Below are 20,469 nucleotides of genomic sequence, written 5' to 3' on the forward strand. Positions count from 1 at the left end.
GGAATCAAATTGGTGGCTTTTCAGAGCACAGGACAATGCTCAGACAACTAAACCACAGGTTTATAAGACTTAGGCCAGGGCTTTCTCAGCTTCTAATTCAGGGCATTGACAACTCTAATGCACATTAGAATTAGGTACCTGGGAAGCTTTTATAAAAAAATGCCAGTGCCTGTACCCCATTCAGAGATTATGGCTCAGCTGATTTAGGGTGGGCCTGAGTCTTCTCTGTTTTTGTTTTTGTTTTGTGAACTCCTCGGGTTTGTCCTGAACTGCAAAGCACTGCCACATATAAGATGTTCAAGAATCGAACCTCATTTTTGAATATCCTGATCCCTTGGCCATTTTAACATGGAAGTATCAATAGTCTTTTCTTTTTGTAAAGGGAAAGTGGTGTTGTTAGGATATACCACTTCAGAATATGTCTCTTACCCCCTTAGCCCTTAACACTTAAAGATTTCTATTAGAAAAATGTGACAATACACTAGATATAACTAGAGTTAAGAACTCTCAGTAGCTTCACAGGTTCCTGTTCTTTATGGAAGCTATCTAAATAAGCTAGTAATTATCTTACAGAGCCTAAACCATGAGGAGGAGATGGCATTTGTCATTCACACTCTTTCTAAACATTGTAAGACCCCCAAATCCTTGCTAAAGGGACCAGAAACTATTCATTTTGGAAGCACAAGGAAGACAAGGCTACCTATTCAGCTACAATCATATTTCTTTGTGATAGGTCTTTTAAAACTTTGGTCATTTTAAGTTTTAAATGAATGACTTCATTTGTGATGATGTAAATGTTCTGTAGCAATTAGCTCAGGATACTGAAGTCACACCCAGCTTGTACTATTTGTGGGGTACAAGGTATGTCAGACTAGTTCATTGATATTTTCATTCTCTGTTAAGTCTAGAAACTCACTTTCATGGTGAATGGAATATTTTTGGCATTGTGTCCATTAAGCAGGTGGCTACATACTGACTTTTTTAAGGAAATAATTATGTGCCGGTGGAAAGTTGGAGGATCCCAATTGTATATGTAAATGAACCCTGGAGTGTTCTTATAATGTGTTTTCTAAGGATAAAGTTATGCAGCATATGATGAACAACACCTAGCAAAAGAGAAATAGAACAGGTAGGAAATGAGGAAAGCTGATACTTTGATACACCTCAAAGTTGTTTCTTGGCTTCTGGAAATCAGTTCCATATACTTGTAAACAAAAGTCTTAAAACACACACTCATCATTTCGTTATTTAATAAAAAATTACTGTCTTTCCCTCTCTCCAATGCTCAGTACACAAAGATGGGCCACGAACACAGGTGTGCACAGTCTAAAGATGAAAATCAATCCTTTTAACAGAGTATGGTAAGGTTATGCTAGCCCTTTAAGTTCATTATTGTGAATGATCACTTAGGATGTTGTATACTACATCACAGAAACCTCTTTATCGAAGACCTGGAAATAATGATCTCAAGACTCAGTAACAGAAATACTATAACCTTCGGAACAACTGTCTTGGTTTATCTTAAATACTCTGAAGAATATAAATGGTTTCTCTCTCCCATTGAATTAGCAGCTAGAAAGCTCAAAGCTAATTTGCAATGTAACTCCAGTAAACAAGTAGGACACTGTATTATCAATTTTGTCTATTGATCTTCCACTCAGATTCAACTGATTTCACCCTGATTTTATTTACTCTTCATTGTTGTTCTTTAAAAGTAATTCAAATCCTCTTAATGATGAGACATGGTGTAAGAAAATAAACTAAGCATAATGCAGGCTAGGAATGTTGCTGGCAGAGATTAGGAAGGGAACTATGGGACAGAAGGAGAAAGCATCAAGATAATAATTGCAATAGCATCAGCAGCAATCTATATATATCTACCTCTCTCTCTCTCTCTCTCTCTCTCTCTCTATATATATATATATATATATATATCCTATCTAATAATAGACAAACATGGTAATTAACCATACCTCCGACACACTTCCCATTGGCTAATCAGGGCAATATGCAAATTAACTGCCAACCAAGATGGCGGCCGGCAGCCACACAGCTGAAGCGAACAGGAGGCTTGCTTGCTCCAGTGATGGAGGAAGCCAAGGTTCCCCGCCTGCCGCTGCTAGCCTCTGAGCTTGCACTCTAAGAAACAATGTTGCAAATGTAGAACTGAAACAATCCCCAGAAACCTGCTTTCAGCCAGCCGGGCTTCAGCCAGCAGGATTGCAACATTGTTTCAATTATAGAACCCAAACAAACCCAGATCCCTGCTTTCAGCAGCCGAGGTCTCAAAGCTGGAGCTGAGCCTCAGAGCTAAAGCCGGCTCTCAGCTCCAGTGACAGCCATAGAAGGTAAATAAATCCCAGAATAAAAAAAAAAAGAAAAAAAGGAGAGGTTGGGAGCTTCAGTTGCCTGCGAGCCTGAAAACGGCCCTCAGCCCCTCACCCAGACTGGCCAGGCACCCCAGTGGGGACCCCCACCCTGAAGCAACAAGATGGCAGCTAATTTGCATACTGAAGGTGGGCGGCAGTGGGCAAGGCTGTCCACGGTCTGGGACCGGATCTGTGACCCTGCTGGGCGGGAGGCACTGCTTGAGGCTGTCACACTGTTAATTAAGCACTAGGGCTGAATTTTGAATCCAGGACTAATTGACTGCAGGGTCTATATAGTGGCAGCTACCCCACCCTGTCCCCCATGAGGAAGGAATTCGATATTGCAATGGTCTCATCATGTTCCTGACAATCGATTTTCTCTCTCACCAGGAATTATTTGACATGTATTAATATAAAATTGTTTGTTGAGATTTTGATTCTTTTACCTCCTCTGCTTTCTGATGGGTAGTTCTAGAGAAAATATAAAATGAGAGGACTGTGTGTGCACACATGTGTGTGTATATGTGCACATTAAATATGCCTGCACTTGCTATTGTGAAATCACACACTGAAAAGAGAAGGTTTGTGATGGAAGGTACATCTTAGAGATAGACATGGTCAAATCCCCATCTTTTCACATACTGGACATATGATTTAGAGCAAGTCATCTGGCCTCCAATGTATCAGTCTCATCACCTTAAAATGGGATAATAAGAGTACAAGACAATTACCATTAAGCTGAAGTAAGGAAATTTATATATAGTAGCTGGTACAGCGTTGAGTGCTCAGTAATTGTTCATTCCTCTTCTAACCTGTCTCTTCTTCCATAATCCATAATTCTATTTCTGTATATAAAAAGAATCAAAATGAATGTATATGCCAGATTTCTTGTGGTGTGTTCATATCCTAGAGAAAGAGCCACCAGGCACTGCTGCTGGGCAGGATCATTGGTTTCTCTCCTTTCTGTGGAAGGGAACTCTAAATTTCACAGAATTCATTATGCTGTAGGGATGCTAGAAGGCATGCTTTTCTATAATCCCTAAGTCTAGCTGACCCACAGGTGCTTCCAGCCTCCTGTCTCTAATATCTATGACTTTATCATCTCACTATGCAGAAAGGAAATACTCGACTTTTGATTGATCTCAACATCAACCATCCTACAGGAATTCTACAACTTCCATAACAGCCCTGGGCATCTTTCCCCCTAGATCCCAGCCCTTCAATCCAGATCTTCTGACTCTAAAGAGTGTGGACTTTGGTTGCTATAGGAGTAAATTAATTAGTGAATTACCTTACTCTAGGGGCTTTGCAAAGCTTAGATGATACTCTTCTCTTCACCATTTGGTGTAAATTTCATTTGTTGACCATTTACTTAAACGTACCAAATTTACCTCAGACTAACAGTGTAGACCAGAAAGCAAGTGCACATTCTGGTTCTTCTGGCTGAATCATCCATAAGTTTAATGTAATAAGATAGGACGGAGCCTTTGAGACTTGGCTCCTGTCACAGAAACGCACGCTGTGCATAGGCGGGCCCAGCAGAGGCTGACTTCATACCTGGTGGGCACTTGCCTATAATCACATCCGGTGTTTCTTACTCACCTGCTCTCTGCAGAGCTGTACAAATGTTCTCTTAAAGGGCTTGGCCCCACCCTTACTCTAAATCGAACTTTTCTTTTTCAGCCACATAAACAGAAGAACACAGTTTGAAAACCCTGTCCTGGAAGCAAAAAGGAAGCTACAGCAGCATAACATGCCCCACACGGACCTTGGAACCAAGCCCCTGCAGGCCCCAGGTTTCCGAGGTTGGTACCTGTCACCGTGCAATGTTTCAAAGGGAAAAAAATTGTCCATCCAACTGCCTGCTCTTCGCTTGGACTGTTTCAAATCATCGATTTGCTCTTCCCAAACCCCTCTATTAGCTTTAGCTGGGTGTTTGCTATTTCTAAACTTAACGTATTTAACAACCACAGATTCAGTTAAAACCCCGGGGGAGTACCTTATAGGAATTTACGGCAGGTTTCCAGGTGGCGATGAATGGGTCTGACAATGGTACTTTATTTTTTTAAAAATATATTTTATTGATTTTTTACAGAGAGGAAGGGAGAGGGATAGAAAGTTAGAAACATCAATCAGCCGCCTCCTGCACACCTCCCACTGGGGATATGCCCGCAACCAAGGCACATGCCCTTGACCGTAATCGAACCTGGGACCTTTCAGTACACAGACCGGTGCTCTATCCACTGAGCCAACCCGGTTAGGGCTGACAATGGTATTTTAAACTGCAGAGATACTTAGAGAATCGTAAGTTTGCCCTCAAAACACCAAGCACCAGAATGAGGCTTGTTCTCCTTTGTGGCAGTAGACAACTCCTCATCGACAATACCTAGGCCCAAATCCGGCCGCCCCCGCCCTGCCCCAGGGAGGTGGCGCAGCGTGAGCGACTTGTACTATTATCCGCACAACCACGCCTGGAGGCCCTGGCCCTGGCTGATCGGTATGTCTGGGGCTGCTTGTGCACCTGACTACACCATAGAGCCACGCAGTGGGATGAGATGCTGCACAAACCTTTCACGTCTTCGTGGCTCTCTTTCTCATCACAAAAGCAAGGCGGCTTTTGTACGCTGAGGCCTAGATTGCCTGCTGATGATCTTCACACCGTACACTACAGCACACTTGCCGTGAATGTAAAGGTCTCCAGCTGTAAACGTTGCTTTCATAAAGGAAACCTCAGTGACAAGATTACATATGTGTGTTTTTATTTTTAAAGAAGCTTTCTCTATTTTTCACACAGATATCTGTGATGTGTAATAGACCAAGTAAAATTCAAATATAACTCATTATTTTGTAGTGTGTCCATTACATATCACCAAAAATGTAACAACAGCAAAAGTATCATAGAAAATACATAACTGAGTTACCATGTACAGTTTTGCTGATCCAACTATCAAATCATGTCAACCAAACTATAACAACTATATACATATATATATAATACATATCATACTTGATTGTGATAGCATTGAAAATATATTAATTCGGCTTCCTAGTGTGACTATTATTTTTAAAGCATTTAATATATTCTTAGGAAAATATTTATTACAGATCATAGCTGCAAAAGCATATTATATAACAAATTAATGGTCAAACCTATAAGAGTAGATTCAAGGTCTGTTCTGATTATTTCCGTATATGATTTGAATGTGTCAACATATTGTTACAAAATGTGTTACCTTTACATTCATAATTATATCTAGAAATATTGGCTTGCCTTTTGCTCACATTTTAGAGAATCCTAAAACACTATCAGGCCAGTAGAAATTGATTTATCTGCTTATCTTTACAGCATCTCATTAGCATAAGTTAACTCAGTCCCACATCCAGGTACTTTTTCTAAACAATTTAGATGTTGTGACTTGGTGGCAACATTCCACAGCTTCTGTTCTTTTTAAACCAAAATAATCCATTTCAGTTTCAAGGTTTTGTGCAGGTCCAGCCACTTACAGTCTCCTACCTGGACACTTTTAGAGCAAGAGGAACGTACCCAGAAACCTCTGGGCTCCTCTTTATCCGCTCGCTGATGGCATGTTGAGTCAGCCCTTTTTAAGCACAAGAAGGGCTACTTTAGTGAATGCAAACATTGACTTCACAACAAAAATCTCTCTCCAAATCAAGCAGCTTTTCTACCTTTCCCTGGATGCTTGGACTGCTCTATGTTTGGAGGCAGTACTGCGAGCTTTGCCCCTCCAGCACCTCCCCGCTGCTTGCATTTACTGCGGGAGACCTCACATTTATCCTGGGATGGCTGCTCAGCAGCTCGCTTTCCCCGGGTGAGAACTTGCCTTAACACGCCTTTTCTTTTTTAACTTGTATTGGCCAACGTAGAAAAGCCACTCTTCACCCGGGATGCATCCCAGTTGAAGGGAACATTCCTCAGCACCACCCTAAAAAAGAGCAACATGGGATTTGGATTTACCATCATTGGTGGAGATGAGCCCGACGAGTTTCTGCAGGTGAAAAGTGTGATTCCGGATGGGCCCGCAGCACAGGATGGGAAAATGGAGACAGGTAAGTTCCTGAGTGCTGTTTGAGAACATTGTTTTGCAACATCTTTTTTTTTCTACGGCAAAATATGAGGAGCTTCTTTCTGTGTTCTTAATTTGAGGGTCAAAGGTCACTTAACTTGAGGAAAACCACAAATTGTTTTTCCTAATTTTAAGAGGACCACATTGAAGTATTTTGGAAACAGCCTCAAATGTCATTTTGGCCACATTTTTCAGACTGCCCCTTCTCTTTGCTGGATTCAGTGGACTCTTGAGATTGAGACTTTTCTAATTTAATTCTAGAGTTTCTTCTTAGGGATGTGATTAACATTTCATACTTTTCTAGCTTATATTCAGCCATTGATATTTTTAATATGTATCAATCTTGTAGTATTCTCATGCTGAATTGCCCAGGTTATATATTTAAATATTCATGCTCATCTCATAGAAAAAAAAATTTTAAGTGGTATTCATCTTTCTATGTCCCCATATGCTTTAATATATAGATTTTTTCTTTAGTCCTTATGAATTAATTTTCATAAGCAGTTACTTGGATGTCTATCAAATTATATTCAAAATTAATTTAGCATGGAAATGCAGAGGCAAATTGCGAAGGCTAAAAATTATAAAATATGAAAGGTGCACAGAGGTCAAGAAAAAAGTAATGAACTAAGTCTGATTTTGCATTCTAATTTTAAATTCTTCTGCCTGGCCTATGACCTTGGATTAGTCCCATAGTTTATAAATACTTATGCAGGAAAAAAAGAAGAAATCAAATTTGATCTTGTGTATTTAAAATGCTGATTTGAGAATTGTGTAGTGTTGTTTTTGAAATGCCTTAGAGTATTATAAAGTGTAGTAACTATACTCCAAAGAACTATATCACCATTTCACAAGATTGATTCTATTTATTATATAAACTTGTGAAAGTCAATGGGTTCTCGTAGATACACAAAGCAGAGAATTACTTTTGAGGAAAAGTTATGTCTTTTGTATGGTCTATAGATTTATAAATTGTGATTCCATAGATTTTAAAGTGCTTTGTGTATGAAGAAACAACATAAAATTGAGATATTCATTTGGAATTTTTATTTTCAAAAATGACCAGTGCTTCATTGCCAATTCCTAAGTGGTTTCTATAGAAATTGTTTCTTTTCAGGGTCACCTAATGAGTACATTTGTCACTCCCACTCAACTCGTGAGTTATAACACATTTAATAGAGGCTTTATCTCCTGAAAAGTTGAATGGAGTTTCAAAACTAACTAGTGTTTTCAAGCACTACTGTTGTGAAAAATTGTGTACATAATTTGCTGCAAGAGTGAGCTGGAGAGTGTCCAACTCTACTGATTCATCTGGCGCTATTTCACTAGATAGCCAGACCTTTATGTTGCCAAAAAATCACAGAGAAACATCAAATGACTCAACTAAAAATCATTCTCTTGCCCACGATTAGAATAAGAGGAAACTATGGAAACAATGTCATCTTAGCTGAGGGGGAAAGATCTCCAAAGCTTTTGAACTTCAGTGAAATGTTTAACAAACCTCTTCCTTTTCATGATAAAGAATACAGTGACTTTTTTCCCTCTGACCCAACCCTCCACTCCATGTTTTAAAACTAGAAAAGACCTCTTTCACTGTAAATTTAAAAGACAAAATAAAATTAGTATATTTGCACAGCTAAGCTTTTCCCCTTCCTACCTGTTTTCCTAGTTTGCTACACCCACACTGTCTAAGCTAGCCTTATTCAACAACAAAGCCAAAGTTTTATGGAGAGTTTACGAAGTGTTTTTTTTTTTTTCAAGATAATCACAAAACAGGCTCTAATAGAGAAAGAAGAGCCTAAGATTTAATTCTATTTACTGTCTCATATTTTTTCCTCTGTTTATTAATTCAACCTGCTAAGCTCTTCTTAGTCATTGTAGTACACCAGAACTACAAAAATGGATATGACCAGGTCCCAGTTCTCCAGGAGTTTATATCTAAGAGGGGCCTTGTATATATAAACAAGTAATTGTCACATAAGAATAGGATAAATCTATAAACACCATGCTATTGGCTATATAATTCTATTAGTCTTTTGTAAGGATGAGAATTTCTCTCATTAGAAAAGAGTTTAATAAAGATTGAAATCTGCTGCTTATTATTTATCCAAAAATGTTTATTTTAAATTTTGAGATAATTTAAAATAAAATGTGAACACATTTCTGTGGCATTCCACACATTATAATAGAGGGAATGGCTCCTCAGTTTAGTTGAGCTAATATTTAGTGACTAGCCGTCTGTGCCAGGCATTCCATTAATTATTGAGGATGCAAAAACGAAGAGACAAATGTTTCTATCCTCAAGAAGCCTGACTAATGAGTGGCATGTCAATGAATATTTATATCAATGCAATAGTAGAAATATGTGCAACGTCCAGAAACAGCGTCCAGGAAAGGGTGACAGATTCAACCAGGAAGTGCTTAGGGAAGGACTCAGAAACTATGCCTGACAGACTTTTGAAATGGTGAATAGACCGTTGTTGGGTGGACAAGTGAGGAGAGCTATCTGAAGAGGAAACAGCATATGCAAAGGCCCAGTTGGGAGGATGCCTAGAAAAAGATTGACGCTAATATTTTACCTTCAGTGAATGTTCATGGGAAGTATCTAGTAAAACAATAACTATAACTTGTAAACATGAACTATTCAGACAAACATCAAAGAACAGTACGGAATCAAATTTAAAAACATATATATCACAAATGTACACATACCTATGTGTATAAAACCTTTCTCATAAACTTTCAACCAATTAAGCATAGAGACATACCCTATGATTTTTTCTTTACTTGTTATCCTGACAGCGCCAGGCAGATAGCAGGTGCTCACTAGTACTGGATGGATAGATGGAGGATGGATGCTCTTAGAAATTAAGTGAAATTTCAATTAGCGGAATCCCACTGTATAGCCTAGTCAGAGTAATCGGGCCAATAGCTTACCGTTGAAGCAAAAAGAAGCCAGCTTTCCAGGTTCTGGATGAAATTAAAAAGACAAATGCATGTTAGGGATAAAGATGTCCCTTTTGTAATGATTTCATCTGTAAATGAACCTCAAAAATTAGCAAAATTAATAGACACTACAGATATAAACAATAAATCTTCGGTATTAACCAATGTCACCCTGACACATTTAATTAATAAAGTTATAAAAAGGTGAGGAGTCTCATTTGACATTGAGATAGCATGAAAATATTTTAATCAACTGTTCTAGCTCTAGATGATCTCTAATTTAGGCAAAGAGATGTCAATAGTTTGTGTGGACATTAAGAAAAATCCACTCTACCAAAAAGTTGACCTAGGATCCTGCAGGATAGAAACAAGGGTGGGATGGGAATTCTTTCTTTCTCAGTCAGCACTGAGTCCTGGGAAGGGGTAGAGAACAGAGAAAATGACGATACTGTGCTCCTCCCTGCTTTTGGACAACTAACTGAGCCAATCCCCAATTGTCATATCATGTTCCAGAAGCAGCTTTCCTAAAAGTTACCATAGTGCCCAGAAACCATCCTACTTCTGATTATTACTAGTAAGTATCCTGCAAGCATTTATAGGCACCAGAGATCCCGATAGCATTCTTGCAACTATTTAAAAAAAATCAAGATTGAAAGAGTTGCTCCAACATGCATCAGTTACAAAGCTTCCGTCGTTACATAAGGTTTCATGTCTTTCCCCAGGCTAATTTTTGAATCAAGGCTTTTGATTTTCAACAAATATAAGAGGGAGAAAAGCTGACCTATCCATAAAGTTCTCCTGTAGAATGATGAGGACACTTGCAACCTATTCATTTTTATGTGTCTCCTTCTAATGTGGATCCGTTTTATTAGTAAAGTGGCAGGAAGCTGTCTGAGAGACCAACATCCTGACCTCCTACAGCTCCTGGCATTTCTCCACTTGGCAGATCGATGTCACTGCTCTTTCACTGGTTGCTACCTCTTTATTTGTGTTTCTAGAAGCAGAGGCATATGAATGAATTTGTCAGAATCTCTGGGGGAGATTTTTTAAAATGCATATTCCTGTGTCCCCACGTCTACTGATTCCAAATTTCTGGAACTGGTTTTGGGGCATGTGCATTTATATACTTTTAAAAATTGTCAAATCAATACGTGCACAAAGACATCAAAATATTTACAATCCATACAATATTTCCTGCCCTGCCCCTTCGTACCTTTCAGGCTCATATCCCAGAGGCACTGATCAGTTTGTATTTTTTTACATGGGTTTTTTTTTTTTTTTGGTAACTATTTTCACACCTCTAATTAATGTGTTTATACTGTTGTCTTGATTTAACAGTTTTAGACTTGACATATTTATAGTATTTCCTTTTAGAAATAAATGAAGCTTTACCTCTCTTATCCCCCATCTGCCCTACAAACATTCTCCCAATAGAGTTTTGCAACTAATTTTAATATTTATATAGTCTTTGCGTTACCACCGCTTTGTACGTTTGTTCACTGACCCCAGTGATATACCATTAACACACTTTTCCTCTAAACACATTTCTGAAGTTTCACTTTTTCTTTTCTTTTTCTTTTTTTTTTTTTTTGCTGCATTTTTTTAAAAGATAATACTTTTTTTCCCCTCAAAGCACCATCATTTTAGGTCCTCTAGACTAGAGGATCTCTTTTTTTTTATTCTGGGCATTTTTTGTCCTCTTACTCCTATCCAGGCCTATTATACAGCAGGCACATGGAATTGCCCATTGTGTCTCTCCCAAACAGAGTCCACCGTTATTCATATCCACATCCTCTTTCTCCCTGGATGCTCATTTCACTAGAGCACACTCCTCATCTGTCTTGTGATCCTCAGTGGTCCACATTTAGAGTGAAACACGGCAAAGTTGTATTTGTGGCAGAGTTTGAAGACTGCTCAGAATTTACCAGGGGTTATCAGGTAGGGACAGAATATGAAAGCCTGTTAAATAGGGCCATTTTTTCAGAGATACCCTCACCCTCTGATTTGGGATAGGTGGTGGGAGTCCTGCAGGTATAGCAGGGCAGATCTCTATGTACTTGTATCTGCTGTTTCCTAATCCTGAGCCTTTGTAGGGTTCTGCAGAGCAACAGAGAGTCCTTCTGGTCTATGTTTCCCTCCCCACCAAGAACACACCAGAACAAGGTCAAATAGTAACTACTTCAGGTTTTGTGGGCCCAGTGGTCTGTCACCACTATTTCACTCTGTCATGAAAGCAGCCACAGACAATATATAAGTAAATGGGTATGTCTTTGTTCCATTGAAAATATGTTTACAAATACAGACAGCTGCTGGTTTGCTCCGTGGGCCATAGTTTGCCAACCCCAGCTCTAGAATATGCCTTCCAATGCCATAATATATCAGTCGTCATGCTTTAATGGGCATTTCATATTCTGAAATCCTTGCCTTCTATGAGCCTCTCTCCCTGTCAGATAATGACATCTCTCAGGTTCTCGTCATTGCTGTGGGTTTATTCATTTTACAGTCTTTGTTAAAGCCATGTGTGTTTGGTCTGTCATCTTGAACTAGAAGTCTTAGACTCTGCACTATTAGGCCCACTGACCTGAGAACCACGGCGTGTGGTGGAGGCAAGAAGGCACTCCTCCCACCTACCGTACAGCCTCGCAAACATTCTCCGCCCTATCTGACCCTCTGTCAGTCAACCCTTTGCTCAGAATTGCTTTGAAGAAGTGCTTATGAATATTTCTGGGGACTGACCATTGGGGTGGAGACTGAAGACATCTACCACATAGAACAAACTAATTAATCTTTATGTCCACCTTTCATATCGGTCTAGCACATGGAGCTACGAGGATTTCTCATTCTTCGGAGATTTTAACACTGTTTTGGGATATCCTATTCCATAACTGCATTATCTGAAGTCACGGTTGCCCTTTTGCTCTCTAAGGAACAGCACAGATTAACCTGAGGCCGGAAATGCCATGTGGGCAGATGACTGCTGAGCTATCAATGTGACTGTTATTGCCCCTCTTCAGGTTGGCCCTTCCGTATTGATTCGCTACTTAATGGCCACCCAATGGTTTTCTACCTCCCCCGACTCCAATGTTTTTTTATTCTTCCCAACCAGTATTATCTCCTTAACAGTTTAATAAAATTCCGTGGTTGTTAACTAAACATCTCCTGAGGAAGAGCTACCTATATGTGTAAGAAAGCATAAGAAATAATTAAATGTGCTTCTTGTATCTTATTTCCCACCACCTCGTAACCAACTTATATTCAGGTCAGGCTTCCTGTGAATTGTGAGCACATAAGCACACACTGTCTCTCCCCATGACTGCTCTCTTCCTGACTGGCTGCCTTACGAAAATGTCTCAGTGAGTCATCCAGTTCTTCATCTCTCCCCACCTCCATAGCCAAGTGTTCACATTTCGGTGGTACACTAGATGGTTCTTTCAATTGCCAGAAGCAAATGAACTAATCAGAGAAATGGAATTTTTCTATTACTTGAAACATCTATTTAGTTTTCTATTATTGCATAGCAAACTACATCAAAGCTCGGTGATTTAAAAGAACAATCAAATGTTTGCTCCTGGCTCTACATTCTTGCTGGGGATCAGCAGGGTGGTTCTCACCACTAGGCTCACTTTGGGGCTCTCGTGCAGCTGCATCATCTAATCATCTCTTGGGGCTGGGGTGTGCAAGGCGGCTTCACTCACATTGATGCCTCAGCTGGGATGGATGAGACTCCTGAGGGATGACAGGGCCTCTCTCTCTCCACATGGTATCAACTCAGGATGGCTGAACTGCTTTCCATTGTTACAGAAAAACTGGAGAAGAACCAAGCAACGCTTAGAGAGATGGAGTTACATTTATTATTATTACAGCGGGCCCAGAGAAAAATGTCTCTAGAATTCTGGGCGAAATCACACAGGAAGTTTCCTGTATTTATACCATTTTACTCTCTTTGTCTCCCAAATATGGGGTTTTCCCGGTTCCCTTTGCAAGTTCTTAAAGGGCCCCTATGTGCTGGGGCTTTGAGACCTCGACCAAAGGCTTGGCCTGACGCCAGCACTGATAACTTCGTCTGGAGAAGGTTTAATGGCCTCTCTGAAATGGGAGTAGTCTTATTTTCCTTATTATTTAAGCCAGCAAGCATTTACAGAAGCCAGAAATGCAGGGTTAAAATTTCAAACAGCAGTTTTTATGTACGATGGATGCTTCAACATGGTGGCTTAGGGTTCCAAGAAAGCAAAGGGAAAAGTGTCAAGCATCTTAAGGCCGAGCCTGGACCCAATACGACATCACTTCCACCCCTTTTATTGATCACAAACCAGTCCAAATTCAAAGGGAGGGAAACTAGGCCCCATGTTTTTGTTTCTGAATCCCTTGACTTTGTTCAAACTTCTCTGAGAAAATGATCTTTTACTTTCATGGGCACTCTACCTTCTCACAATTTTTTGAAACAGAAGTGTTGATAATTTTTTGCCTTCCAGTTCTCTTACCATGCTGTGAATAAGTAATAATGAATTATATACCACATCCAGAGGTGATGAACAGTAAAATCACTAGGTCTCTAGCTCTATCTTTCTAATAAAAATCAAGGAGGTGGTTGAAGCAATTCAGTTTGTAAGAACTCGCAAAATATTCAGACTCAGAACCATCTTAGATAATTTTCTAAATAATCCCTTGATTTTAACATCATTTTTGCTTTTTGAGATACTTATGAACTTTGGATGCTACAAGAAAACATCTTGTGCTCTATAAAAGCCAGAAAATAGATCTGAATTTCTAGCCAGCTGGCCAATACTAATATCTCCAGTAAAGATGAAATAAACTGTGCTTGTTTAGCTTGTCAATATATTTATTCTTGACTTTTTTCTAAGCACACCTAAATAGCAAAACCTCACTTCATTTTGTCCAAATACTTAATGTCTCCTCTGCTGGTGATGTGTCTTTCAGATCAATAACAGACATCTCCCAGCGAGAGCACGTGCCACACTAAACACTTTATACCCACTCTCTTCCTTCCGATGATAGGTGATACAGGTGCCATGGTTGACAAAACACAATTTCAGCTGCAAAACAAATGGCTTGAAAGGATTAAAACATTTGTTGTACCAAGTCTTAAAATCATGTTATGCTTCATCAATAACTCATCTAGTGTTTTAAGAGGCCTTTGTCACCCAAATAAATTCTACTGCAGTACCTCTTTTTTGCGCATTTCTTGCTTGTCTCTTTTAGTAAATGCCTTGTGCAGTGCTCTGTATGCCCTCTTCATTTAAAATCAGAGTCTAGCTACATGCTCACAGGAGAACGGATAACTACTATACACCTCCAATCCTAGTTCTCTTCTTGGCCCCAAAATTAAGGAGTCGATTCCCACAGTAGCACAGATATAGCAAAGTTTGTCGCTTTAATTTTTTTTTCTAGTTTTACTATTGGTATCTCTTTGGATATGTCACACAGTGATTAAGTTACAATGTTCATAACCATTGTACCCATTAATGTCATGGAAGTCAATGTGCTTAAGTGTACTTTTATCACTATTATTTTTAAGTTTTTCTGCACGAAAGCTTTATATCAATTTACAGTACAGGTTCACTGGCCCCCCTAGGAACTAAAGGAGAAAGTGGGTGGGACCTTCGTTCAGGGTAAGAGCAGAACTCAGAATGGTGCTAGACGTTATTACACTAGGGATGTCATTAGGGGACCCTTACTAAGTTTGAAGTTGGCATTTTTAAAATCTGAAAGCTTATTATTTAAGTTTAATGGAAATGGATAGGAAATTATGGGGTTAAAGTTATATTTTTATAGCTACTCTGTGGAGGAGGGGGTTGGTCAATCAGTATATTAGTGAAAGGTGATCAGATTAAGTTAGATTTATTTCAAATAAAGGTATTATCTAAACACATTTTAAAAGCTCTTATCGGTTTAACTAGGTCTGGGGCAAGGGTCACCAATTATTTTGCTTATAAATGAACAAAAGATTCTAACTAGTTACAAATATTTATCAGATTCTGGTGTCTGGGTTGTCATGTGTATTCTTGTAGATTATGTCAGATTCATTCAGTTCCTACTACTCTCTTTTCATTAACTAATGAAATTGAGCCTTTGGTTTACCTGGAAATAATCTGCTTTTTATAGAAGGTGTTTATTTTTATCTGCTCCCTCCCCCAGCTAAATTATACACTCTTGCTATTTTTTTCATGCCACCCCCACCCCACACCAGACTATAAGCTCTCTGAGATTAGGGACACTTGATCATTACCAGATATATGGCAAATATTCAACTAGTTGATTGAATGGTTGAATGAATCTTTCCATGCAGCACTGATTTGCTTACATGGATTACTATGGAGGCATAAGATTTGTAATAATCTTAAATCCCTCTATGATTATTTATGTTCTCTTTGGAGAATTAGGTAAGCTTTACTTTGTCTAGTTTAACCAAACATCTAATCAGATGATTTATTACATATAACGTACTTAGAATAGGACATGACACATGGAATCACTCAAAATTGGTAGCCATAATTAGTATTTATAAGACTATCTTTCGATAAAGGAAGCTTTAGTATTCTGAGAGTGATAGATACATGAAAAAAAATGTATGAACAGATTAGGATGTTTGCCCATTGGAACCTGGAATGAAATGATTTTGCATTGAATACTTGACGAAACAACTCCTGCTTCTTTAAGTAATTTTTTATTTAAAGGAGATAATTAGAAATTTTTCAGAATTGTGGTGCTATGTTGACAACTCTTATTCTGTTAGTAGACTGGTAGCTAAAATAGGGAATTTGATGTCTAAAAATTGGGCTGGGTGCTACTTAGTTATGCCATAGGATCCTAATTCCTGTTTTCTAGACACATTTTAGAGAAGTCAGTAACCTAATCTTCATGTGTGAAATGGTGGTTTCTCATTTTTTATATTATAACTTCAAACATAAAAGCTTTTAATACCAAATCATAACAAACAAAAAGGAAGTCTAAGGAGGATAAGATAGTTGGAAAATGTATGAGTCAAGGTAAAGGTTTCTATTAAGATAAATTTTAGTACTACCTGAATTAAATATCTATATAGAGTGTTGGTACATAGTTCTACAGATTATCATGTGGCCTTATAAGTGCTCAATGACTAGTTTAACTACATATATACATGCATATACATATCATCATATATGCAGTGTAAGTCAGAAAAAAGAGGCAAGAAACTTGCCTTTGTTTCATCAGCTAAGTCTTAGGTCTTAGTTCATAATTATAAGCCCCTTAGCATTCTAAATGAGAAGACTTCTCTGAAGTCAATAGGAGACAAATTACCATAGAGACCTTTGTAAGTGTAATTCTGCTGGTTTTTGCATGCTGCCAGTGAAGTTAGAGATGGAGTGCACTGGGGTCTGCAAATATCAAAACTGCTGCAGATGCAGAAACGTTCTTCCTGTATCTGTTGTAATTAATGTGCCTCTCACATGCCCCAGCTGAGGATTTGCATGAACTGACAAGGGCACACATGGTAAATCTGTGTCATCATCTAATTTACTACTTTGTTCAAGAAAATCCAGCACTGTAAGGTGAACTGTGCATTTCTTACGGTGAGACTGGTGTCAGAAAGGAAAACATTCCACGTGTATGAGATATTGACGAAAGAAGTGAGAACTTTGTTTTGTGAAATCAAGATTAATAACCGAGACCTGTCTTTCTCCATGTCGCCACCTTTGTATTCCTTCTCTGTTTTAAAATGTTGGGTCCTAAAATTTTCACTCCTCTTGCTTCTTTGTTGTTTTCCTTTCCTATTTTCTCACCCAACTAGAATAAAAGAATACTGGATTTATGCCCTCCCATTTTCTTATGAGAGAGTGAAGGTTTTTGCATGGAAAACCCAACTTCGATTGCCACAATTCTAAATTTAAGATGACACACTTCACATACTTTAAGCATGGTGGTAGACTAATTATGTAACAGAACCAGTGTTTGTTTTTTTTTCAGAGCAGTTTCTGATGGACTTGTATAAGATTGTGGTCTTGGATTGGAACATCAAAGCTTTGAAGTGTTAGCATAACGAGGTGAAAGTGTGTGTGTGCGCGCGCACATGTGTGTGTTGGGGTTAGACGCAGCAAGGGCTGGAGTTACAAGAATCTGTCCTATGTGCAGTGGACATTTCTGGAAAACAAGGTGCCAGGATGTTCTGGTCATGACATTCACCTCCAGGCCTTATCAGTGGTGACAGGTTTAATATCAGAGTGTACACAGTAGAACCTCAAGTACAAACTAAAAGATGTGGAATTGTTTTCAGTGTTTTTAGCAAGGCCGAGTCCTTGAGAATTTTTTTAAACAAAATGCAAAGGTCATTTTTCCTTTGGAAAAAAAATAACCACCTGCCATTTCCTAGAGAAAAGGTGACATTTTTCTATGAAAAGGAAACATTTTGCCCAGAGGCTAGCGCAGGCAGTTTCTGGGATTGCCTGACAATGAGTTTACATCAGACCAGAGCAGGATACTGCGCCTCTGGCAGAAATGACATTTCCTCCCCATTCAGAGTCGCAAATTCTAAAAAATACAAAACTGCTTTTTCCGTAGTAATTCTCCAGTTCTCGCATTGATGTGTGCAGTGGCATTATTAATTAATGTTATGAACACACACCCTGCTAAGGCAAGCGGAGGTCATACAAAGATGGCAGGCTGAACTGAGTCATGGGACAGAAGTCCTGGTCTTTCTACTGAACTTCTATGGCAGACTGGTCTTGTTATGTTTCACAATCCACCTAGCACCTCATTGCACAGCATCAGTAGTCCCACCTATTAGTAATCCTTGAAAATAGATATGTCCATTTGCTCATTCATCTATTCAACAAATTTCATAATGGAATGTTGAGTGGTACTTTTCATAGCATGGCTCTAGCGCCCATAACCTCCCTCAGGGCTACTGTGGAATTATCAACTCCTCTCTTCTCAATCTCGTCTATATAAACAGAAGCTGGAGAAGAGAAAAGAAAACCTTTTTCTTATGTGGGATACAGTGCTTGTGTTGAGAGGTGATCCAACCGTCCCCATGAGAAAGGGAAGGTGGCTTCTCAATCTAAGTTAGGGAGAAGGCTCTAAGGGAATCAGTCCTTGAAATTGGAGTTGCTTATAAGCAGGGGAGATGGTGGTTTGGTTTCTTAATTGGATATCTGCTTAGGCAGTGGACTTGCTTCCTTTGCCAATCAGAATAGGAAAGAAGTGAATTGGAAAGAGATGGCAAGAGAGAGAGAGAAGACATAGCAATGAAACCACTACAGCCCAGTACTGGGCATGGCAAGGCAACCTGAGTTCATGGTTGAAGTGATCATGGGGAAGAAAGCTTGACTTGAGCCAGATATCTTCAAAATACCACTCCAGAGAGCTGTGTGCTGGGCAAGGATAACCCAGCATCAAGAGGCTGAGCAGCGCTCCAATGGGGCAGGAGCCAACAGAGATGAAAAAGGTCAAGCTTCAGTACCGACCCCAGGATGGAGAGAGCCAGCCACTGATACCTGCCACCGCAGTGGCCACTTATCATTCACTACACAAGCAGCCACCACCAACACGAAAAGCAGTCAAATGCGAAAGCCAGTTACACGAAAAAGCCTTCCCCTCTGCATCACACACTGGAAGAACTAGATCTTGAGGAGTAAAGGGGGAAAGAGTCAGTGACTCAGAAGCAGACCATGCCTTACCCACCTCAAAGCAGCCAAGGTCCCAGTGTAAGACCTGCAGAGGGTCGGAAGAAAAGATATTGAAATCAAATTTGAAGTTGAGGCTTTACAAGGTGGACATACTGTAGCAAAAAATGACTTAAGAGCTAAGAATTCTCCCATGCTATCATTAAAGAGTGGGAAAAGGAGATGAAAATAGTAACTGTGGAGGGGGCAGGGAGAAAACTACTTCCTGTTTTATTCCCTACCCCCTAGATGAGATGCTTGTTTGGATTTCATGCTTAAGTAACTAGATGGATTATGCTGCCTGTAATACAGAAGAAGCGAGTTTGGAGTGTTTTAACCTAGTTAGAATGTTTTAACAACTCAAGTCATAAGAAATGAGGCTGTTAGGTTAATATGGGAACAAGGCTTATATACTGTATAAAGTTTATGTTAGTAAGATTCACATCTACTAGTATAAACTGTCTCCCATTTAAGACAAGTTCTCAATTCCATAATTAACGTTTCCTTTGTTGAGTGTTTTATTTATGATTCCCATTTTTATTCCTTTTCTAGAGGAAGTGGTAGCAATAGAATTCATGTTATATTGCTGGTAAAGTCCATACTGTTGACAACTCAGTGGTGTGGGAAAGGGAGCGAATTCTATGCCAAAGCCTACATACAGCATGGGGAATACAAAGTGCTTCAGACATTGAGTCGCTGCCCAAAGGAAGAAGGAGCAACCTCATTTCCCATCGAGTTCTTCTAGGTCTTTCCAAGTAGGAGAACAACCAAAAATGGGTGAAAATTACACAGAGACAGATTTTGATTCTTTATTTAAAAAATAGCTTAATGGAAGAACTACCCTATATTGAGACGAGTTGTCTAACTAATAATACTACACATTCATTGAGAGTTCAGTGTCATTGTGTCAAATTCTTAATCTATAACATCTGATTTAATCTCTACAGTAACTTGTGAGGTAGATGTAATTATTATTTTACAAATAAGGAAACTTAAGTTCAGAAAAGTTAGGAAACCAGCCCACGCTCACACCACCAGCACCTAGTAAGGCTGAGATTCAAACCCATTTGTGACCACTGTGCTGCTACCTCCCAGGAGAATAGTCAGCTCCCCAGAACTGGAGGTTTAATCAGGGTCTGAATAATCACTTCTCAGGTGCTTCTGCTCTTGTGAGAAGCTGACCCATTTGACTCGGAAAGTCACCATCTCTCAGGTGTGATATCATGATGCTTCTTTCCTACCTGCCTCTCCACCCCGGCCCCAGACTTCTAATGAGCACTGTGTGTGTGTGTGTGTGTGTGTGTGTGTGTGTGTAGTATGTTGAATTTATTTTGTAAAACAAAGTCCACATTTTTATTAATGAAGGAAGGCATCAAGGGAAAGTTCTAGATAGAAGAAAAAAATCTGTTC

General features: G+C 39.2%; 1 protein-coding gene across 7 annotated transcripts in view; it reads left to right on the forward strand.

The window, feature by feature from the left end:
* Positions 1-20,469, forward strand: part of MAGI2 (membrane associated guanylate kinase, WW and PDZ domain containing 2) — a 1,130,082-nt gene that overhangs the window by 862,840 nt on the left and 246,773 nt on the right. For all 7 annotated transcript variants that reach the window (XM_070424553.1, XM_070424554.1, XM_070424557.1 and 4 more), the window contains 2 exons: positions 4,053-4,174; positions 6,255-6,437. In XM_070424553.1, coding sequence (XP_070280654.1) covers positions 4,053-4,174; positions 6,255-6,437 — 305 coding nt within the window. The remainder of the gene's footprint in view (positions 1-4,052; positions 4,175-6,254; positions 6,438-20,469) is intronic.

Source organism: Myotis yumanensis, unplaced genomic scaffold (assembly GCF_028538775.1).
Source record: "Myotis yumanensis isolate MYYU_CA2020_CCGP unplaced genomic scaffold, mMyoYum1.0.hap1 SCAF_9, whole genome shotgun sequence".
Lineage (NCBI taxonomy): Eukaryota > Metazoa > Chordata > Mammalia > Chiroptera > Vespertilionidae > Myotis > Myotis yumanensis.